At 39.3% G+C, this 21,975-nt stretch overlaps 1 protein-coding gene across 2 annotated transcripts in view; it reads right to left on the bottom strand.

The window, feature by feature from the left end:
- Window positions 1–21,975, bottom strand: part of KIF4A (kinesin family member 4A) — a 127,749-nt gene that overhangs the window by 74,512 nt on the left and 31,262 nt on the right. For both annotated transcript variants that reach the window (XM_057537866.1, XM_007184968.2), the window contains 2 exons: window positions 2,088–2,204; window positions 1,277–1,452 (listed from right to left, as the gene is read on the bottom strand). In XM_057537866.1, the coding sequence (XP_057393849.1) occupies window positions 1,277–1,452; window positions 2,088–2,204 (293 nt within the window). The remainder of the gene's footprint in view (window positions 1–1,276; window positions 1,453–2,087; window positions 2,205–21,975) is intronic.

The following is a 21,975-nucleotide window of genomic DNA, read 5'->3' as shown; positions in this document are numbered from 1 at the left end:
ACAACTTCCTCCACTTCCTTATCTAGCATTCACTGTCCATCCCATAGCAATCTGCTCCTATCATTCCCCTGACCCTCTTCTCACTGCAGTCATCAATAGCCTCCTTGTTGATTAAAAAAAGAAAATCAATGGACACTTTTCAACCCTTACCTTACTTTACACTTCTTTATAAATTTATACTTTCAGTAGCCCTCCTTGTAACTTTCTTCTCTTGTCTTCCATGAACCACTGATTTTCTTCCTGCCTGTTTGCTCCTTCTTCATCTCTCTTGTCTTCTACTCCTTTCCCCCTTCCTTAAATGCTGCTGTTACCCCTGAGTTCTGTCTAGGCTTCTTCTCTCTTCTTGTCCATTTGCTCATTCAGCAAATATTGAGGAAGTGCCTTTAACGCGCCAGGCACTCTTTGATCTCATCCACTCCATAACTTCAGATACCATCTAAATGCTGATGACTCTCAAATCTGTATCTTCAGTTCAGACCTCTCTACATTAAACCCACATACCCAGCCATGTTTGAACAACTCTACTTAGATGTCCCACAAGCCCTTCAAATTCAAAATGCCCAAAACTGAATTTCATCATTTCCATTTCCCTACCTGACCCCGTTTTTCCTCCTATATTCCCTGACTCAATGATTATTACTACCACTTATTCAGTTGTCCAAGCAAGAAACCTGGGAATCAACTTTGATTCTCCCTACCTACCCTTCCACATCACATGTGTCACCACATTTATAAGCCCTATACATTCTACCTCCTTGTCTTTTGTTTCTAATTTGTCCCCCTTTCTTCATCTCTATCGGTACTGTCTTTAGTTCAGGCCATAGTTCTCACCTGAGTTATTATAATACCCTAATTTATTTTCTTACTTCTAGTCATACCCACCTCTAATCCACTTTCTATATACTTGCTAGAGTAATCTCATTTCAACATGTTACCCTCTTACTTAAATCTTTCAGTGGCCCCCTACAGCTTTCAGGTTGAATTCCAAATCCTTTAACAAGTCATATAAGGACCTTCGGGATCTGACTCCTGCTTACCTCTCTTGCCTCATCTCTCACTGCTCACTTCTTTATCAGTGAAATCTCCAGTGCCACTCCCTAATCTTAAATATGACCAAAAACCTGTTAATAGGAGTTACTTTAAGATTTCCCCAAACTAACATAATGCTTAACCAACATCTCTAAACTTCTGGTAGAGAAGAAGCTGAGAAATAGGAGCTCTATCATTCCACTCACACACTTGTAATTTTTCCCATCAAATGTCAAGTTCCTTCTACCTGTTGCTTCAGACGATTAAGTTCAGCTCTCTGGGGATCAATATTAACAACAGGTTTGTTCTTGATTTTTCTTGCTCTGTCAGCATAGCGAAGAGTATTTAATGTTTCCTCTAGATTGGAGTCAGCAGGACTCACACAGGCTATCATAAGAGTGTGGCTATTACCTCCTAGAGAATCTGAAAAAGAACAAGGGAAGGAAATGAAATCAAACAAGTAGGATGCAAGCAAAACTGTCCATTTGGGTTGGTGACTTCAATCTCAGAGCTGTAAGAAAAAAAGTCTTAAGTATCTACAAGTTTCCTATTGTGTCAATATAAAAACATTAAGATTTTTGTTGTATAAAATGATATAGTTTAGAATCCTATTGCATGTGTCCTCGTTCTTAAGAGAGACTGTGACTTCAGTAGTTAATCAGGTTAAAACAAAAAAAACCTTACTGGGCCAAGTAAGTTAGGAGTCACTATTAGGATTAAAATTTCTTAGGATGCCCCCTCTAGGTAGATCTTAACTCCTTAGGGAATTCTGCTTATCAGCAGTAATAAAGGCAGTAACTAAGTTCATTTTCAGGTACAAAGTACTAAGTACAGTTGACACGCTACATACAGATTTTTTGGCTCTCAAAGCCATATATGAAGACATTTTCTCCATTACCTTAGAAGCCTGCTTGCCAACAGGTCTCTCTCCTGTTTATCAACTAGACAGCTCTGTATGTAATAGTCCAAAAATCTGGCTTTTTACCTGTTCTATCTTTGCTTTCTCAGCACTATCATTCTGAGTTACTCTCTTATTCTTAGAGGCACTTTGGGCTTACCTTGAAGCAGTCGAGTCAACTTGGAATCTCTGTAGGGCACAAAGCCACCCTTTTTGTCATCTCCAAGAGCACTGATTACATTTCCCAAGCATAGGAGGCCTCGGTTAATATTAATACCTAATAGCAGGAAACAAAATTTAAATTGCTTGGTAACATATACCCATGTTACCTGGGTAACATCTAACATATACCTATCCTGAGAAAGAGATAAGAAATAAAGACCCTATAGAAATATTACATCAGCAATCTTAAAGAAACCTCTTAATCTTGTTCACTTTTCTGAGAGTGCCTCTTTTTTTTTTCAAACAGAAAGCTTTATAGAAATGAAAAACAACAGTATTTAAAAATCTTTAGTGTTCTTATCAGATATTCTTATGCTCTTTGGGAAACAGGCCATATTTTTCCTAGGTGGTATGGGTAGAAATGGGAATAAACATAATGCTGGTAGAAGTTGGTGATATCCACTCTGATATTTTACTTTCTTTCCATCTCTTCCTCTTTCAAACAGTTGGTCTTCCAGTTAAGCAAAGTTCAAAGGACAAAGATGAATGCACAATTGAGTCTGTTGGCACTTCTTGCCCTTTCCCATGGAAACAAAGCAGAGAGACAGATAATGATCACCATGACAAAAACCACTTGTATAGTTACTTACAAGTGGTTACATACATTATCACACTTTTAATATACATTATCACACTTAATGCTTAAATTAATGCTGTGAAATTACATTAAAAGCTATTTTTTATTATTATCATTATTTTAACTATCATTTTCAGTTTATTGATGACAGAACTAGCTCAAAGGTTAAATGACTTGTCTAAGGTCAAGTGGTACCACTAGCGGATAAGTGGTAGGCCTGAGATTCCATCTCAGGATTGCAGTCAAATCCTATGCTCTTTCTATTATACCACAATGAAATACCTTTCCTCTTATTGCTTTAAATAGAGTAAAGGTTCTTTTCCACTTCTTAAATTCCAAGGTTTACTTTTTAAACATTATAATAATCTCTGAGGTCCCTTGAAAGCCCCTGACCCTCCCATGGTTATGTTTATCATGGAAAGTCTATGTAGTATAATGGTTAAGTGCATGGGCAATGGTGTCAGATAGACCTAGGTTCTAATCCTGGCTCTGTCACTGATTAGCTATGCGATTTTGGGTAAGCTCCTCTATAAAATGAGGCAAATCTACCCACCTCGTTAGGTTGTGGTGGGGAGTTAACAAGATACTTTGCACAAAACAAAGTTAAATGATATATAAATGGCATCATTATTGTTAGTGCTGTACTACTTTACTTATTCAGCTGTACTTTGGACTCCCTTATAACCTGAAACAATTATATCTACAAGATCCTGAACTCCAAAATTCCTCTCTGCATCCTACTACTATCCTTCCATTTCTTTCATGGATCCTGTTCTTCACCCTTATTGTGGCTACAAATTTACTGACGCTTTCTTTCTTTTTTCTTTTTTCAGCTGCACCACGTAGCACGTGGGATCTGAATTTCCCAACCAGGGATCGAACCCGTGCTCCCTGAAGTGGAAGCATGGAGTCTTAACCATTGGACTGCCAGGGAAGTCCCTACTGACACTTTCTAATACTCCCAGTAGATCATCCTTCCTGGGCCTTAAACTACCTATTCCCTGCGGTCAATCATTTCAGTTATGTTTTCCCAAGCACTCAGTAGACCCATGACCTTTTGCCATTCCTACCATGTCAATTCCCAGGCCTAGGTTAAACCAACTGTGTGTGTGTGTGTGCGCGCGCGCACACTTAAGTTTCTGAAAGTCACATAACGAAATGGACTGGATCCATCCATTATAAAACACGCTATCTGACCTTGGCTGAACCCTTGGCCAATAGACAATCTTCTCTTCTTCATTCTTCCTTCACCACAGCAGCTATTCTAAACACTCATCATTTCCAAGACTGGAAATCTACCTTCACTCTATTAGTAGATGATTTCAACAAATACATTATGGTGATTAATTATTCACAAGGGCTCCCTAACCTTCCCTCTCCTCACTTCACAGTCTTTCCTTTGCTGTTACTGATTCCTTTGTCCTTCTCCTTGTTTCAGAGGAGGAAATGACTACCTTTATTTTCCCTTCAGCCTCTGCCAGTGTTTCTATTCCCTCCATTTTCCCAGGGACCCTGGATCCCTCGATCTTCCCCCTCCTTCTTAGATCTTCAATTTATTTTTCCTTCACGAATTCCTTCTTTTAAGTCTATACACATGCTCAAATCTCCCCAACCTAAAACAAAAACAATTCCCTCAGGCAACTATCTCTTTCTTTTCCCTTTATTGCAAGTTGGAAGGGGTACCATTTTTCAGGGCCACTTATCCCATCCAGGATGTGAAGGAGATCCTGCTGAGACTGATCAAACCTCACCAATGCCTGTACTAATCCTCATATTAGTTCACTCCTTTCTCTTCTTTCCCCCTTTTAGCCAAACAGAACATTGTGCCATCTTATTGGCCCATATCCCATCTAGGATGTGAGGGAGAGACTGCTGAGGTTTTTCAAACCTGCTGAGTAAAATGTCCATCTATAGTTCCACAGGAACAACAATAAAAGTCCAGATGAGCCCTGAGAAGAAATTATGGCTACTATGATCTAAGCAAGAAGCACAAACTTAAGGATAAAAAGGCTGATTTTTTTTTCTTCAAATGAGAGTTGGAGTTTTGGAATAGATAGGAGCAAGGGAAATGAATGTCCCTTTGGAAAGAAATCATCACAAAACAGCATCTGATTTCCTGTTGTTAAGAGAAAATTCTTGACATGGTTGGAGATTATATATCATAAAGACTGGGAAGAACATGTCTGCAGAGACTTAAAAGTTCTAATCAAGGATGGCTATGGAGAAAATGCCCAGATAAAATTATAAGACCAGAAGTTCCTCTTCTCTCTAAAAGATTGAGAACAGACCAAGTGAGGAGAGGATCAAGAATACTACTTAACAGTTTCGGGTATTTGTTCACTAGGGCAACAAATAAATAATAAAGTAGATATTTTAACTTTAAAAAGGGACTAGAACTTCACAAGTATCATGGAGGCACGTTACAATTGGTTTCACAACTAGAATAAAAGGGTATATTGGTAACAGGAGAGAAAAACGAGGCAGAAGAGAAACGAAGCAGCAGCTCTCAACTGGGGACAATTTTGCTTCCTGCAGGACATTTGGCAATATCTGGAGACATTTTGGTTGTCACAATCTGTGAGGTCAGGGGGAGTGCTACTGGCCTCTAGTGGGTAGAGGGCAAGGATACCACTAAACACCCTACAATGCCCTGGACAGTCCCTGCCCCCCAATATTGTTTGACCCAAAATGTCAATAGTGCCACAGCTGAGAAACCCTGCTCTACATGTGAAGAAAATATGTATGAGCCTAAGGCAAGTAGCACAGCCAAGAAAATTAGGGTGAAAAACATAAGTAATATGATAGTATAGATATGGTCTGCCTATCTAGAAGGGGAATGATCTATTACTGCACTAGATCACAAGACTTACAGGAGTAACTACTAAGAGGGGATACAGTGGAAAGGAACTTGATTGGGAGATAGAATCTTAGTTCAAACTCTGCCTCTCCCACTTATCAATGTGTGTGACCTTGGACAAGCCACTAAAACTTTCCTTTATCCATAAAACAGGTGTAATACATACCTTACCTCATGAGGCTATGATAAAAATCAAATGTGATCTATAAAGTGCTACCTACATGTAAGTTATTATTATTATTATTTTTTAAATTTTTATTTATTTACTTATTTTTATTTTTGGCTGTGTTGGGTCTTCGTTTCTGTGCGAGGGCCTTCTCTAGTTGCGGCAAGCAGGGGCCACTGTTGATTGCGGTGTGCGGGCCTTTCACTGTCACGGCCTCTCTTGTTGTGGGGCACGGGCTCCAGACGTGCAGGCTCAGTCGCTGTGGCTCACGGGCCCAGTTGCTCCGCGGCATGTGGGATCCTCCCAGACCAGGGCCCGAACCCGTGTCCCCTGCACTGGTAGGCAGACTCTCAACCACTGCGCCACCAGGGAAGCCCAAGTTATTATTAATAGGATAGAGGAACTTAGATAATCTGGATATTTGCTAAGTTACATGACAGTGAAAGCAGAGCACCCAATAAATTACTTATCTACTCTGATGACAATTTCTTCACCAAAAAGATACTGCAAGTGAAGAAGGAAATGGCAGTATCTTGAAGTTGGCCTTCAAGTTGACACACATGGAAGAACTGATTATGTAAGTAAAATGATGAGAATCTGGTTGTAGGGGACCGAGGTGCATGGTCAGACATCAGTATGCTAGATGGTAAGAAACGTATCTCTAAAATTCAGGAAAAAAGATAGTTAAGTTTCTGGTACAGAAAGTCTAAAGAGGGAAACGTATGAAAGGCTTTCAAAAAATAAAACTGTAATTATCTAGGCACATATTATTCCAATAAAAAATTGATATAGCTTCAAAGGAACCAATGTAACAAATAAAATTATATACAAAAAGAACACAGAGAGCATTAGAGGAAATTCTGTTCAAACACAGGAAACTGACCACCAGCATTTCTTTCTCCCCTAAGATACCACTAAAAGGAATTTAAAAAGTAATAACCCGTAAGATCACAGAGCACAGGAGAGGAAATATCCATAGACAAGAGGTTTCAATGTGTTTTTAGAGCACAGGTAGAGAAGCAATAACTGACTCAGCAAGGTGGAGAAGCCTCAATCTAAAGTGCCTGCAGAGGGACAATAATGACCACGACAGTGATAATAACAGCTAAGTTTATATAGTGTTTACTATGAGCCAGATACTGTTCTAGGAACTTTATACTTATTACCTTACTTAATCCTCACAATAGTCCTATAAAGTATGCATCAAGTATGATTATGTCTGTTGACAGATATGAGAGCTGAGGCACAAAGAGATTAGGTAACTTGCCTAAGGTCACATAGCTAATAAGTGGCAGAGTCAGGATTCAGATGGAGGCAGTCTGGCTCCCAAGTCCATGATCTTAACCTCTATGCTCTATGGAAATGAGCAAATTTGCTCACTTAGAGGCACCAGGTACCTTGGAAAGAGGAGAGATTTGAGGCTGAAAAGATGGGGTTGGTAGAAAATATATTTAAAGAAAGCTTGAACTCTCACGTCGCCCCTCCAGAGCCATGTGACTACTGTGTCCCCCATTCTCAACCATTTCCAGTCTACTTAATGGGGTAGTTTTTCCAATACCCACCCATTAAATGTTGGTATTCTCTTGGGACTGTCTTAGGCTCTTTGCTTACTATATGTACTCTTCCTGGGCTATCTCATCCTTGCCTAGAGTTCCAATAAACACCTATATTAATGACTTCCTCAAATTCCCATCTCCAAACCAGACCTCTTTCCTACTGTCCAAAGCTATATTTTGTCTGCCTACTGAATAACCTCCAGTGGGCTGTGCCCACGTGGCATTGCATAACACAAACTTGAACAACACAGAATTCATCTTTCAGTGCAAATCTATTTCACTTCCAGCACTGTTCCTTTTCATTGTCTCACCACCTAACCAGTCATCCAACAAACAACAAACCTGTGACATCCTGGACTCTCCCTCTTTTCTCACCCCACACATCTGAGTCCTTATCATCATTTAGTGAATATGTTCAATATTCTAGGCACTGTGCTAGGCATTAGAGGTAGAAAGATGAATAAGTCACAATCCCTACTCTTGAGGAGTTAAAAATCTAAAGGGAGATAGACACACCAACAAAAAATAATTGCAAATATAATGTTAAAGGAAAAGGTAAGTATAGTAAAAATGGGTTCTCATAGGAGTGGGAATTGAAAATTTGAGCTGAACTGTGAAGAATGACTAGGACAATGCTGATGGAGGAGGGAAGAGTAGGAAAGAAGAATGTAAGGTCATTCCAGGCAGAGAAGTAACATGTCAAGGCACATATTTGTGAGAGAGCATCATACATTTAGGAACTACAGGGAGTTCAACAGGAAAATAATGCAAGTTATGAGATAGAGAGTAACAAATAATGAGGCCAGAGGACAGTTAGGGACAGATCATAAAGAGCATGAAAGATATGTCATGCTCAGGTATTTGTGTTTATCCTGTAGGACAGTGGTTTTCAAATTGTGTTCCTCAGAACCTTAGGGATACTTTAGGGAACCACAAAAATACTGCAGAGTTTCTGCAACTGTAATTTGGATTTTGTTTTAAAAATTATTTCTATTGTGGTAAAATATATATAACATAAAATGTACCATTTTAACAGTTTTTAAGTGTATAGTTCAGTGGCATTAAGTACATTCACACTGTTGTGCAACCATCACCGCTATTTAACGTTATTTTAACTATTTTAAAAACTGCATTTAAGGGACTTCCCTGGTGGTCCAGTGGTAAAGAATCCGCCTTCCAATGCAGGGGACATGGGTTTGATCCCTGGTCGGGGAACTAAGATCCCACATGCCACAGGGCAACTAAGCCTGCACGCCACAACTAGTGAGCCCCCGTGCCTCAATCAGAGAGCCTGCCTGCTGCAAACTACAGAGCCCATGTGCTCTGGAGCCCACATGCCGCAACTAGAGAGAGAAAAACCTGCACGCCACAACTAGAGAGAAGCCTGCGTGCCGCAACGAAGATCCCGCATGCTGCAACGAAAGATCCCGCATGCCACAACTAAGACCCGACGATGCAGCAAAGACAAAAAACAAAAAAACCCTATATTGTTTTTTAAAAAAACCTGCATTTAAATGGCTCATTCCAATGTGCTATAAAGCAAATCTTTTTTTTTTAATAGATCTTTATTGGAGTCTAATTGCTTCACAAAACTGTGTCAGAATCTACCGACACATTATCTTGCACAGCAAGGTTAATTAATTTTTCTACAGTCTTTGAAAATACCTCTATTATTTGTACATATGTTTGAATTTTTTGCAAATGTGTAATTTAAGGTTGTGGCTTTGCACTAGACTTTTGCCCAGTTCACATGCACACTCACGGAAAACTGTACAGATAATTATACCACTGTAGCACATGAGCTTGTACTGAAACACCAGACAGAGGCAGTTACTCAATTCATGTGCTCATCACTGCGTCATAGTTGGTTGTGTGGTATCAAATGAATATGGAACTCAACATGTTATGATATACTATTAAAGATGGTTTCACAATCTAATTGTCCATTGATGGATGAATGAATAAAGAAAATGTGGTACACACAGAGAGAAATATTATTCAGCCACAAAAAGGAAGAAAATCCTGCCTTTTGCAACATAGATGGACCCTGAGGGTATCATGCTGAGTGAAATAAATCAGATGGAGAAAGACAAATACTGTGTGTCCTCACCTTATATGTGGAATTTAAAAAAAGCTGAACTCATAGAAAGAGAGTAGAATAGTGGCTGCCAGAGGCTGAGGGGTGGGGGAAATGGGAAGATGCTGGTCAAAGAGTACAAACATCCAGCTATTAGATGAATAACTTCTGGGTATCTCAAGTACAGCATGGTGACTATAATCAACAGTACTGTATTATGTACTTGATGGCTGTTAAGAGACTAAATCTTTTTTTAATTAAAAAAGTTTATTGAGATAACGTTGGTTTATATCATTATATGTTTCATGTGCACATTACATTTCTACTTCTATATGTCCTACAGTATGCTCACCACCAAAGTTTTAGTTTCCATCCATCACTATACAGTTGATTCCCTTTACCCATTTCATCTTTCCCCAACCCCTTCCCCTCTGGTAACCACTACTTTGTTCTAAGGGAGTAAAGCTTAAATGTTCTCACCACACACACACAAAAATGGTAATCATGTGAGGGGATGGAGATGTTAACCAACCTTATTGTGGTAACCATTTTGCAACATATACATGTGTCAAATCATCACATTGTACACCCTAAATGTAACATATGCTATATGTCAAGAATATCTCAATAAAGCTGGAAAAAAAAGAAAATGTGATGGTGCATATGAAGCACTTGGCCAATGGCACTCAAAAAAAAAAAAAAGATGGTTTCAGTGCTTCTTGTAAGCTTTGTGTCTTGTTAGACATTTATAGCTATTATATAACATATTAGGAAATATATCGTTAGTGATCCAACATTGAATTTAAATGTCCTATCACTCCTCATTGAAGCTCCTAGATCAGTTTAATAATTGAAGAGATTGTAAAGTGGGCTGTTAAAAAATGTTTATAACTCATAATTATGTATTAGTATGAATCAGGATTTTCTTGATAATGTGTGACAAGAAAAAAATATAGAAAAAATAGATACAAAACCTTAAATAAGATTGTAGCTGTCATCCAGAATCCCCATCATGTTATATACTAAGAACTAAGAGTGTTCACTGGAGCTAGTGTGTAATAGCAAAAGTCTGGAACCAACCTAAATGTTTATCAATAGGGGAATGGTATAATAAATACAGTGGCATATCTATACAATATATGGACATGAAAAAGAATACAGTAGAGATGTATATACTGATATGGAACAATCTCCATAAATACAGGGTAGATTAGAACAGAGTGCATAGTATGCTTCCATTTATACAGAAAGAGAGAATGTCTAAAGACATAGACTAGGGATTTGGGGAAAGAGAAAAAGTTACTTTTCATTATACTGCATTAAAAAAAAACCTTTTTATTTTGAAATAATTATAGACTCACAGGAAGCTGCAAAGAAATGTACAGCAAGGTCTTGTGCACCATTCACCCAGCCTCCCCCAATGGTAACATCTCACATAACCATAGTACACTATCAGAACCAGGAAATTAGCATTGGCACAATCCCCAGATGTTATTCAGATGTGACCAATTTTTACACATACTCTGTGTGTGTGTGTGTGTGTGTGCGTGTAGTTCTGTGTAATTTTATCACATGTATAACTTCATGTAATGATCACCAAAATCAAGATATAGAACTGTACTATCATCACAAGGCTCTCTTGTGCTGCCCTTTATAGGCACACCTACCTCTTCACCCTCCAATCCCTAACCCCTGGCAATCATTAAGCTTTCTCGCCTATAATTTTGTTATTTCAAGAATGTGTAAACGGCATATACAGTATGTAACCTTTTGAGACTAGTCTTTTTTTTTTTCACTCAGCATAATAATAATCCATCCAAGGAGTCTGTTTTAATAGTTCATTCCTTTTTACTGCTAAATAGTATTACATGGCATGGATGTACCACAGTTTGTTCAACCATTCATTCACCTGCTGGTGGACATTTGAGTTGTTTCCAGTTTTTGGTTATTACAAATAGAGCAGCTATGATGAACATCTGCGTACAGGTTTTTGTGTGAACATACACTTTTTCAGGAATAAATGTCCAATAGTGCAATGTATGAGAAATTCAATTTCACCACATTCTTGCCAGCATTTGGTATTGTTACTATTTCTTCTTTTAGCTATTCTGAGAGGTGTACAGTGAAATCTCCTTGTGGTTTTCACTTGTATTTCCTTAATGACTAAGGATGTTGAACATCTTTTCATGTGCTTATTGCCGTTTGTATATCCTCTTCAGTGAAATATCTGTTCGTGTCTTGCTCATTTTCTAGTTGGATTATTTTTTACTATTGAGTTTTGAGAGTTCTTCATATATTCTAGATACAAGTCCTTTGCTGGATGTACTGCATTTTTTTACCATGAAAAATTTTATGATATGCAATATACAGAAAGAAATTGTTATCATAAAAATAGCTATAATAGGGGCTTCCCTGGTGGCGCAGTGGTTGAGAGTCTGCCTGCCAATGCAGGGGACACGGGTTCGAGCCCTGGTCTGGGAAGATCCCACATGCCGCGGAGCAACTGGGCCCGTGAGCCACAATTACTGAGCCTGCGCATCTGGAGCCTGTGCTCCGCAACAAGAGAGGCCGCGATAGTGAGAGGCCCGCGCACTGCGATGAAGAGTGGCCCCCGCTTGCCACAACTAGAGAAAGCCCTCACACAGAAATGAAGACCCAACACAGCCATGGATAAATAAATAAATTAATTAAAAAAAAGACTATATAAATTAAAATCACAAGTTTAAAGAAAATAGCTATAATATTCTTATTGTTTGAAGATTGACCTACTCAATGTTATAAATTTGAACTTACAAAATAAATTTATGTGAATTTAAAATCTGTTTTTAAATTTATTTCAGCTGTTAGAATTTGTTTTAAGGCTTCATTTTAAAAAGAGTTCCTCTGCTTTAAAAAGAAGGCAGATTAAAAACATCTATTGTAGATGATGGACACAAATGAAAGGTTTTAAAGAAGGAATAAACATGATCAAATTTAGATTTCAGAAATATTACTTTGGTAGTCATTTGGAAGGCAGATTTGGGAGTAAAAAACTGGTGTTTAAGAAACCAGTTAGGAGGTTATTTTTTTTTTTTTTTTGAGGAAAAGATGGACAATTTAATATATTCTGTTGGGGAAGATGGCTATCCATATGGAAAAACATAAAACTAAGTTGCTACCTCACACCACACGTAGTTATAAATTCCAGACAGATTTAAGACTTTTTTTAAAGAAGAAAACATAGGAGAAATGCCTTTATGTCTGTATGACTACACTGAAATTCTATTTATATAAAAAACCCAACACTTTATATGACAAAAGACATCATACACTTAGTAAAAAGATGTGCCACAGATGGGGACAAAATATTTGGAACTCATAAAACTGACCACTTATGTCCAGAATATATGAACTCCCTCTCCCAATTAATTTTCTAAAAAGTCAATAGAAAAAGAAGCAAAGTATTTGAGTTGGCAATTCACAGAATTTAACAGATAACAATATAGGACATATAAAACACAAATAAGTTTTTAGTATAAGTATGTCCTGTGTATCCTGTATTCCTAGTATATCCGTGTCCTGGGCTTCCTGTGGTTTATTTGGCAACTTTACTGAAAAGACAACCTTACTAGAAATCAAAACATACAAATTACAACAACAATAAAATTTTGCATCCATCAATTTAGCAAAAATGATCAAATTAATAATATTTGCTGGTGGGCGTGTAAAAGGATATAAACTCCTTAGAGAGGATTTTGCAATACCTACTAAAGTAAAAAACGTTCATTACAATATGACCCAACAATTCTACTTCTGGGTGTCTATCAAGAAACTTTCTCATCAGTGCATAAAGAGACATGTACAAGGATGTAATTTTAATAGTTCAGTTGAGCGATCTCTAAGGACTGGAACCATGGGAGAGGAATGAAGGAGATAGAAGGTGTTTAAGACATAAATATGACATGACCAAGAGACCTTTTGGATGTGGGAGACGAGAAAGAAAGAGGATGAAAACAACATGTACTCATATTCCAGGAATAAGGCAGATATTCATATATCCGGCCAGACAACAGTTATGGAACGCCTACTGTGTGTCAGACACAGTCTTAGCACAGGTGGCAAGAAAATACGAACTGGTCACTACCTTCAAGGAAATCAAAGTTTAATGAGAAAAAAAGACAAATATAATTACAGTGAAAAGGGAGAATGCTGTGAGACGTGGTAGGGTGACAACTGACTGGGAAGAGAGATAATCTTCTATATCATGATAAGGCTTTGGATTACAGGCTTTTAGGTAAATGCATTTGTCAAAATTCAGCTACAATACACTTAAAATTTGTGCTTTTCATTGTACATTTTACATTAAAAATCTAAAGAAATATTAAACTCCAGTTAATAATATGTAAGCTTAAGAATTTGGGAGAAAGTGCACTAATGTGTGCAATTTACTTTAAAAATGCGTTTTAAAAAAGAATGTGGATTAATGAGTGGATAAATGGACAGATATAAAGCAAATATAGTAAAATATTAATGGCGGAATCCAGATGCTAGGTGTAGGGATGTTCCTGTATAATCTTTCAACTTTGTTGTATCTTTGAAAATTTTCATAATAAAGTGTTAGGAAAAAAATACTATGGGAGCACCAACTGATGGAAAGACTTCAACCCAAAGTAGAGGTTTCATAGGTGGGTGACATCTGAACTGTGAACTGAAATATTAGTAGGCATTACCAGTCAGACCAAAAGGGAAAAAGAACTCAGGCATTCAATGAGGGCCAATGATGACATGTCAGGCACTATGCCAGGCCCCTGGGGTTCAAAGATGAATAAGACATAGTTCCCCCTTTTGATTAGCTTGCTGTCTACTGGGAGTCAGCCAGGCAAGGTGATGACTGTAGTACAGAGTTGGGGTAGTGTTAGTGTAGGAAAGAGGTAAGCACTAGATGAGGGAGGTGGGAGTGGAAGGAATTGGAGGGGGTCAAAGGGCTGGAGGTGGTTCAAGGGGATGAAATTGGAGCTGAGTAGTGAAGGCCGAAATAGAATTAGCCACGTGAAGACAGAGGGAAGGCATTTATAGCAGAAGGAGCAAGATGTACAAAGACGCATAGACAAGCGAGAACATAGCACACTTAGTATGGCTAGGCAGATTCTGACAAAGGGCTGAGGAGAGGGGAAGCTAGCCAGGTAGGCAAGGCTAGAGCACAAAGGCCTTGCTAAGCAGCGTGGCACAAAGCGAGGAGCTCTGAAAAGAGCTCTAAGCAGGGATATCCCGTTTAGGGAGAACATGCTGCTGCTGGTTGGTAGATAACTTGAACAGGTGCCTGACTGAAGATAAGGAATCCAGTTGGAAAGCATGCTATAAGCTAACGATGAAGGCCTGAACGAAGGTAGTGGTAGTAGGGTTAGAGAAAAGAAAGTGACTTGAGAGATGAGAAAGTAAGACTGACAGGACTTGGTGACTGATGGGATTGGGAAGAGGAGTCAGAGTGAAGGAAGAGTATGGAGTGATGCCCTGGTTTCTGGCTTGGGTGACTGGGGGAATGTTGATATTATTGAATACAGGTAATGGAGGGGCAGGTTTAACAGAGGCAGGGAAGGATGGGGAGTTCAGCTTCAGATACGTGGAATGGGAGGTACCTGTGGGACATTCACAAATTGCCCCACAGGCAACTACATTTATAGGCTGAAATGTAGATGCAAGATATGGGCAGGAGATAGAGGTTTGGGATCAGCAGCATATGGGTAGGACCTATAAGCATCTAAGTGAGCGAGACCACTTAAGATGGTGCGGAGGGAGCAAGGTGATGGGCTTGAACAGCGGGAAGAGAAAGAAAAAAATCCCAGGACAGAACCTGGGCTATGTTTCAAGTATGTGTGGGTGGAATAAGAGGAGCCGGAGAAAGAGTCCTCAGAAAAGTAAGAGGAAACCCAGGAGAGGGTAGTGTCACAGATCCACGGGAGGAATGAGACTGTCCAGAAGAAGGGGCAGGGTGTCAGACACAGTGGAGTCACCAAGTAAGAGGAGGACTGAAAATAGCCTAATGGATTCAGTTATTCAGGTCATTGGTTGATCTCGGCAGGGACAGTTTCAATGAGATGAGGATGGAGGGCTGCCAAAAAAGCAGAGTGAAAGGAAAAGGGAAAAGAGCAGTAGTATGAGGAGGATCAAGGATTTTGTTTGTTTTAAAATGGGAGAAACACATTGGTATGCTTCTATGCTGAGGGGGAAAAGCCAGTAGAGAGGGAAAGGTTAAAAACACAGGAGGAACAGGGGTGCTTGATGAAACCAGGTTTCTGAGGCAGTAGGGAAAAGAAAAAACCCAGCATATACAACAGCACAGAGATCTGAAACAACAGTACTGTTTGGAAAGCAATGAGTAGACTGCTGTGGGTGGATCCCTGAAGTTTGTGGGGAAGTGTTGGGAGATGAAGCTGAAAATACAGAGGGGCCAGAAAATGACCAGAGAGCCCCCTGGTACTACAGAATTTTAGAGGAGAAGAAATACATTAGAAGATGAAATGGTTACAAAAGGTGACATCGAAAACCTCAAGACTTAAGTTGAACCTTGAAAGATGGCTATGTTGTAGATAGTTTGATGGGGGATGGGGAGAATGACTCCATTCTGGGAGAGAAGAGGAGACAGCTGTGATGAAAGTACACAGAAGCCAGAATTAGCAGGGCATGTTGTGGAGGCCATGTAGCTGGAGAGGAGAGTGTGGGCAGGAAAGCTGTGAAAGACAGCTGAGGAGGTAAATGGGATCAGGGTACAAAGGTTCTGGAAGGCCTAGCTACGGTTTTTCGACTTCATCCTATAAGCAGTGATGTGCCACTTAGTTTCTAAGCAGGGGAGGTGTCATGGACAAAGTGGTATTTTAAGAAGATTAACATGGCTATGGTATTTAGAAGGAATGCCTCCTAGGAGTGAAAGTGTTAGGAGGCTCCTGACCAGGTGTGCTGGGTAAGGCACGGACTTTGCAGAGGCAGGAGGAACAGACTGCAAGTGGGTGAACCTCCACAATATTGCTAAGGAAGAACTAACAGCAGGTGATGGGTACTCATTCCTTGTCAAGGAAATGATGCTGAGTACAATAATTAGCATATTATTAGGAACAGAAAGAAGAAAAGCAAAAGAGACTGAAAAGGAATAGTTTGAGTTAAGAAAAGAACTAGGAAAGTGAACATTCACAAACCAGAAGAGTTTCAAGAAGGGTATGTTCAAGTGTCAATGCCACAAAGAAGTCAGGTAAGATGGACACTAAAAATAACCAATTCGTTTTGGTAATTAAGATATCAATGGTGGAGGAGACCTTCAAGATGGCAGAGGAGTAAGACTTGGAGATCACCTTCTTCCCCACAAATACATCAGAAATACATCTACATGTGGAACAACCCCTACAGAACACCTACTGAACGCTGGCAGAAGACCTCAGATCTCCCAAAAGGCAAGAAACTCCCCACATACCTGGGTAGGGCAAATGAAAAAAGAAAAAACAGAGACAAAAGAATAGGGACGGGACCTGCACCTCTGGGAGGGAGCTGTGAAGGAGGAAAAGTTTCCACACACTAGGAAGCCCCTTCACTGGTGGAGATGGGGGATGGACGGGGGGGAAGCTTCAGAGCCACGGGGGAGAACACAGCAACAGGGGTGCAGAGGGCAAAGCAGAGAGATTCCTGCACAGAGCATCGGTGCCGACCAGCACTCAGCAGCCCGAGAGGTTTGTCTGCTCACCCGCCGGGATGGGTGGGGGCTGGGAGCTGAGGCTCAGGCTTCGGAGGTCAGACCCCAGGGAGAGGACTGGGGTTGGCTGCGTGAACACAGCCTGAAGGGGGCTAGTGCACCACAGCTAGCCAGGAGGGAGTTCAGGAAAAAGTCTGGAACCGCCTAAGAGGCAAGACACCATTGTTTCGGGGTGAGCAAGGAGAGGGGATTCGGAGCACCACCTAAATGAGCCCCAGAGACGGGCGCAAGCCACGGCTATCAGCGCGGACCCCAGAGAAGGGCATGAAACACTAAGGCTGCGACTGCAGCCACCAAGAAACCTGTGTGCAAGCACAAGTCACTATCCACACCTCCACTCCCAGAAGCCTGTGCAGCCCACCACTGCCAGGGTCCCCTGATCCAGGGACAACTTCCTCGGGAGAACACACGGCGTGCCTCGGGCTGTTGTAATGTCACGCTGGCCTCTGCCACCGCAGGCTCACCACGCATTCTGTACCCCTCCCTCCCCCCGGCCTGAGTGAGCCAGAGCCCTCGAATCAGCTGCTACTTTAACCGTGTCCTGTCTGAGCGAAGAACAGACACCCTCAGGAGACGTACATGCAGAGGCGGGGCCGGATCCAAAGCTGTGCGAACAAAGAAGAGAAAGGGAAATCTCTCCCAGCAGCCTCAGGAGCAGTGGATTAAATCTCCACAATCTACTTGATGTACCCTGCATCTGTGGAATACCTGAATAGACAATGAATCATCCCAAAATTGAGGTGGTGGATTTTGGGAGCAACTGTAGACTTGGGGTTTGCTTTCTGCATCTAATTTATTTCTGGTTTTATGTTTACCTTAGTTTAGTATTTAGAGTTTATTATAATTGGTAGATTTGTTTATTGGTTTGGTCGCTCTTCTTTTATTTTTTTTATATACAGATATATATATTTTTTTCCTTTTTCTCTTTTTGTGAGTGTGTATGTGTATGCTTCTTCGTGTGATTTTGTCTGTATAGCTTTGCTTTTACCATTTGTCCTAGGGTTCTGTCTGTCCGTTTTTGTTTGTTTTTTAGTATAGTTTTTAGTGCCTGTTATCATTGGTGGATTTGTTTTTTGGTTTGATTGCTCTCTTTCTTTCTTTCTTTTTATATTACTTTTCAATTTTTAAAAAATAATTTTTAAAAATATTTTATTTTAATAACTTTCTTTTCCTCCCTCCCTTCCTTTCTTTTTTTCTCCCTTTTCTTCTGAGCCGTGTGGCTCACAGGGTATTGGTGCTCCGGCCGGGTGTCAGGCCTGTGCCTCTGAGGTGGGAGAGCCGAGTTCAGGACATTGGTCCATCAGACACCTACCGGCTCAATGTAATATCAAATGGCGAAAGCTCTCCCAGAGATCTCCACCTCAATGCTAACACCAGCTCCACTCAACGACCAGCAAGCTACAGGGCTGGACACCCTATGCCAAACAACTAGCAAGACAGGAACAGAACCCCACCCATTAGCAGAGAGGCTGCCTAAAATCATAATAAGTTCACCACCACCCCAAAACACACCACCGGGTGCAGTCCTGCAACCCAGAAAGACAAGATCCAGCGTCATCCAGCAGAACACAGTCACCAGTCCCCTCCACCAGGAAGCCTAAACAACCCACTGAACCAACCTTAGCCACTGGGGGCAGACACCAAAAACAACAGGAACTACAAACCTACAGCCTGCGAAAAGGAGACCCCAAACACAGTTAAGTTAAGCAAAATGAGAAGACAGAGAAACACACAGCAGATGAAGAAGCAAGGTAAAAACCCACAAGACCACACAAATGAAGAGGAAATAGGCAGTCTACCTGAAAAAGAATTCAGAGTAATGATAGTAAAGATGACCCAAAATCTTGGAAACAGAATGGAGAAAATACAAGAAACGTTTAACGAGGACCCAGAAGAACTAAAGAGCAAAAAAACAATGATGAACAACACAGTAAATGAAATTTAAAATTCTCTAGAAGGAAACAATAGCAGAAAAACTGAGGCAGAAGAACGGATAAGTGACCTGGAAGATAAAATAGTGGAAATAACTACTGCAGAGGAAAATAAAGAAAAAAGGATGAAAAGAATTGAGGACAGTCTCAGAGATCTCTGGGACAACATTAAATGCACCAATATTCGAATTATAGGGGTCTCAGAAAAAGAAGAGAAAAAAAAAGGGACTGAGAAAATATCTGAAGACATTATAGTTGAAAACTTCCCTAATGTGGGAAAGGAAATAGTCAATCAAGTCCAGGAAGTACAGAAAGTCCCATACAGGATAAACCCAAGGAGAAACACGCCAAGACACATATTAATGAAACTATCAAAAATTAAATACAAAGAAAAAAATATTAAAAGGAGCAAGGGAAAAACAACAAATAACATATAAGGGAATCCCCATAAGGTTAACAGCTGATCTTTCAGCAGAAACTCTGCAAGCCAGAAGGGAGTGGCAGGACATATATAAAGTGATGAAAGGGAAAAACCTACACCAAGATTACTCTACCCAGCAAGGATCTCATTCAGATTCGACAGGGAAATTAAAACCTTTACAAACAAGAAAAAGCTAAGAGAATTCAGCACCACCAAACCAGCTTTACAACAAATGCTAAAGGAACTTCTCTAGGCAGGAAACACAAGAGAAGGAAAAGACCTACAATAACAAACCCAAAACAATTAAGAAAATGGTAATAGGAACATACATATCGATAATTACCTTAAACGTGAATGGATTAAATGCTCCAACCAAAAGACATAGACTGGTGGAATGGATACAAAAACAAGACCCATATATATGCTGTCTACAAGAGACCCACTTCAGACCTAGGGACACATACAGACTGAAAGCGAGGGGATGGAAAAAGATATTCCATGCAAATGGAAGTCAAACGAAAGCTGGAGAAGCAATTCTCATATCAGACAAAATAGACTTTAAAATAAAGACTATTACAAGAGACGAAGAAGGACACTACATAATGATCAAGGGATCAATCCAAGAAGAAGATATAACAAGTGTAAATATTTATGCACGCAACATAGGAGCACCTCAATACATAAGGCAAATGCTAACAGCCATAAAAGGGGAAATCGACAGTAACACAATCATACTAGGGGACTTTAACACCCCATTTTCACCAATGGACAGATCATCCAAGATGAAAATAAATAAGGAAACATAAGCTTTAAATGATACATTAAAAAAGATGGACTTAATTGATATTTATAGGACATTCCATCCAAAAACAACAGAATACAGTTTCTTCAAAAGTGCTCAGGGAACATTCTCCAGGATACATCATATCTTGGGTCACAAATCAAGCCTTGGCAAATTTAAGAAAATGGAAATCGTATCAAGAATCTTTTCCGACCACAACGCTATGAGACTAGATATCAACTACAGAAAAAAAATGTAAAAAAATACAAACACATGGAGGCTAAACAATACACCACTAAATAACCAAGAGATCACTGAAAAAATCAAAGAGGAAACAAAAAAATACCTAGAAACAAATGACAATGAAAACACGCAACCCATATTTGTATGGAAATATGTTAATATAAATGTTTCAGACATTACATGAAATTTCTAAAAATCTTATATTTGTATTTGTATGGAAATATTTACGGAAATATGTTAATATAAATGTTTCAGACATTACAGGAAACTTCTAAAAATCTTATATGTTCTGGTATAATGTTATAAGTAATAATCCTAGTTATTACTTTAAAATGTATATCTCAGAAATAACTAATTTTCTTGTCAACTGCATTATTATGAACTTTCATCAAATCTTTAACCATGGTCATTTTTAAGTCTTTTGTCATTTACAGACAGTTCTGGGTGTACTCTGATGATTTTGCAAATATGTTCCTATAAAAGGGTTTCATCTTCAAGAAATTCATGGAAAAGACTCTGACAAGTACAGGTTTCTGGTAACTGACTGTACTGCTGAACTGAATGAATAAGCATTTTCAGAACTCTAATGAAAAACTGATGAACTCATAAAAGTGCTAAGAAAAGATCAAGATGAAAAAAAAAAATTAATTACATGGGACTGAGTGAACTGATGAGGATGAGTATAATTTTTGTGACTTTCTGTCTGAATTAAAAAAAAAATCCCACAAGGACTCAGAGGCAAAGAATATACAAATCAATTTTCACTGCAAAGTAAAGGAGCTGTTACAGTGGAGGATTACTGGACTGAATGTCAATATTATGACATAGTATGAGTGTGTTTCATGTTTGGTAATTGCAATCATTGTTGCTTTTGTTGTGGTCATCCATGTACAATGCTTGGTGTCAGTCTATTTATCTCTTGTAAAAATAAAATACAGTGTGTGTGTGTGGAAAAAAAAAAAGAAAATATAGGAGAATAGCTTTGCAAAAAAAAAGTAAAACAAACAAACAAACAAACAAAAAAACACGCAACCCAAAACCTATGGGACGTAGCAAAAGCAGTTCTAAGAGGGAAGTTTATAGCAATACAAGCCTACCTCAAGAAATAAGAAACATCTCAAATAAACAACCTAAACTTACACCTAAAGCAATTAGAGAAAGAAGAACAAAAATACCCCAAAGTTAGCAGAAGGAAAGAAATCATAAAGAATAGATCAGAAACAAATGAAAAAGAAATGAAGGAAACAATAGCAAAGAGCAATAAAACTAAAAGCTGGTTCTTTGAGAAAATAAACAAAATTGATAAACCATTAGCCAGACTCATTAAGAAAAAAAGGGAGAAGACTCAAATCAATAGAATTAGAAATGAAAAAGGAGAAGTAACAACTGACACTGCAGAAATACAAAGGATCATGAGAGATTACTACAAGCAACTATATGCCAATGAGATGGACAAACTGGAAGAAATGGACAAATTCTTAGAAAAGCACAACCTTCCAA

This window comes from Balaenoptera acutorostrata, chromosome X (genome assembly GCF_949987535.1).
Source record: "Balaenoptera acutorostrata chromosome X, mBalAcu1.1, whole genome shotgun sequence".
Taxonomy (NCBI): Eukaryota; Metazoa; Chordata; class Mammalia; order Artiodactyla; family Balaenopteridae; genus Balaenoptera; species Balaenoptera acutorostrata.
Note: the sequence above shows the minus strand (reverse complement) of the source record. Positions and strands in the feature narration are given on the sequence as shown.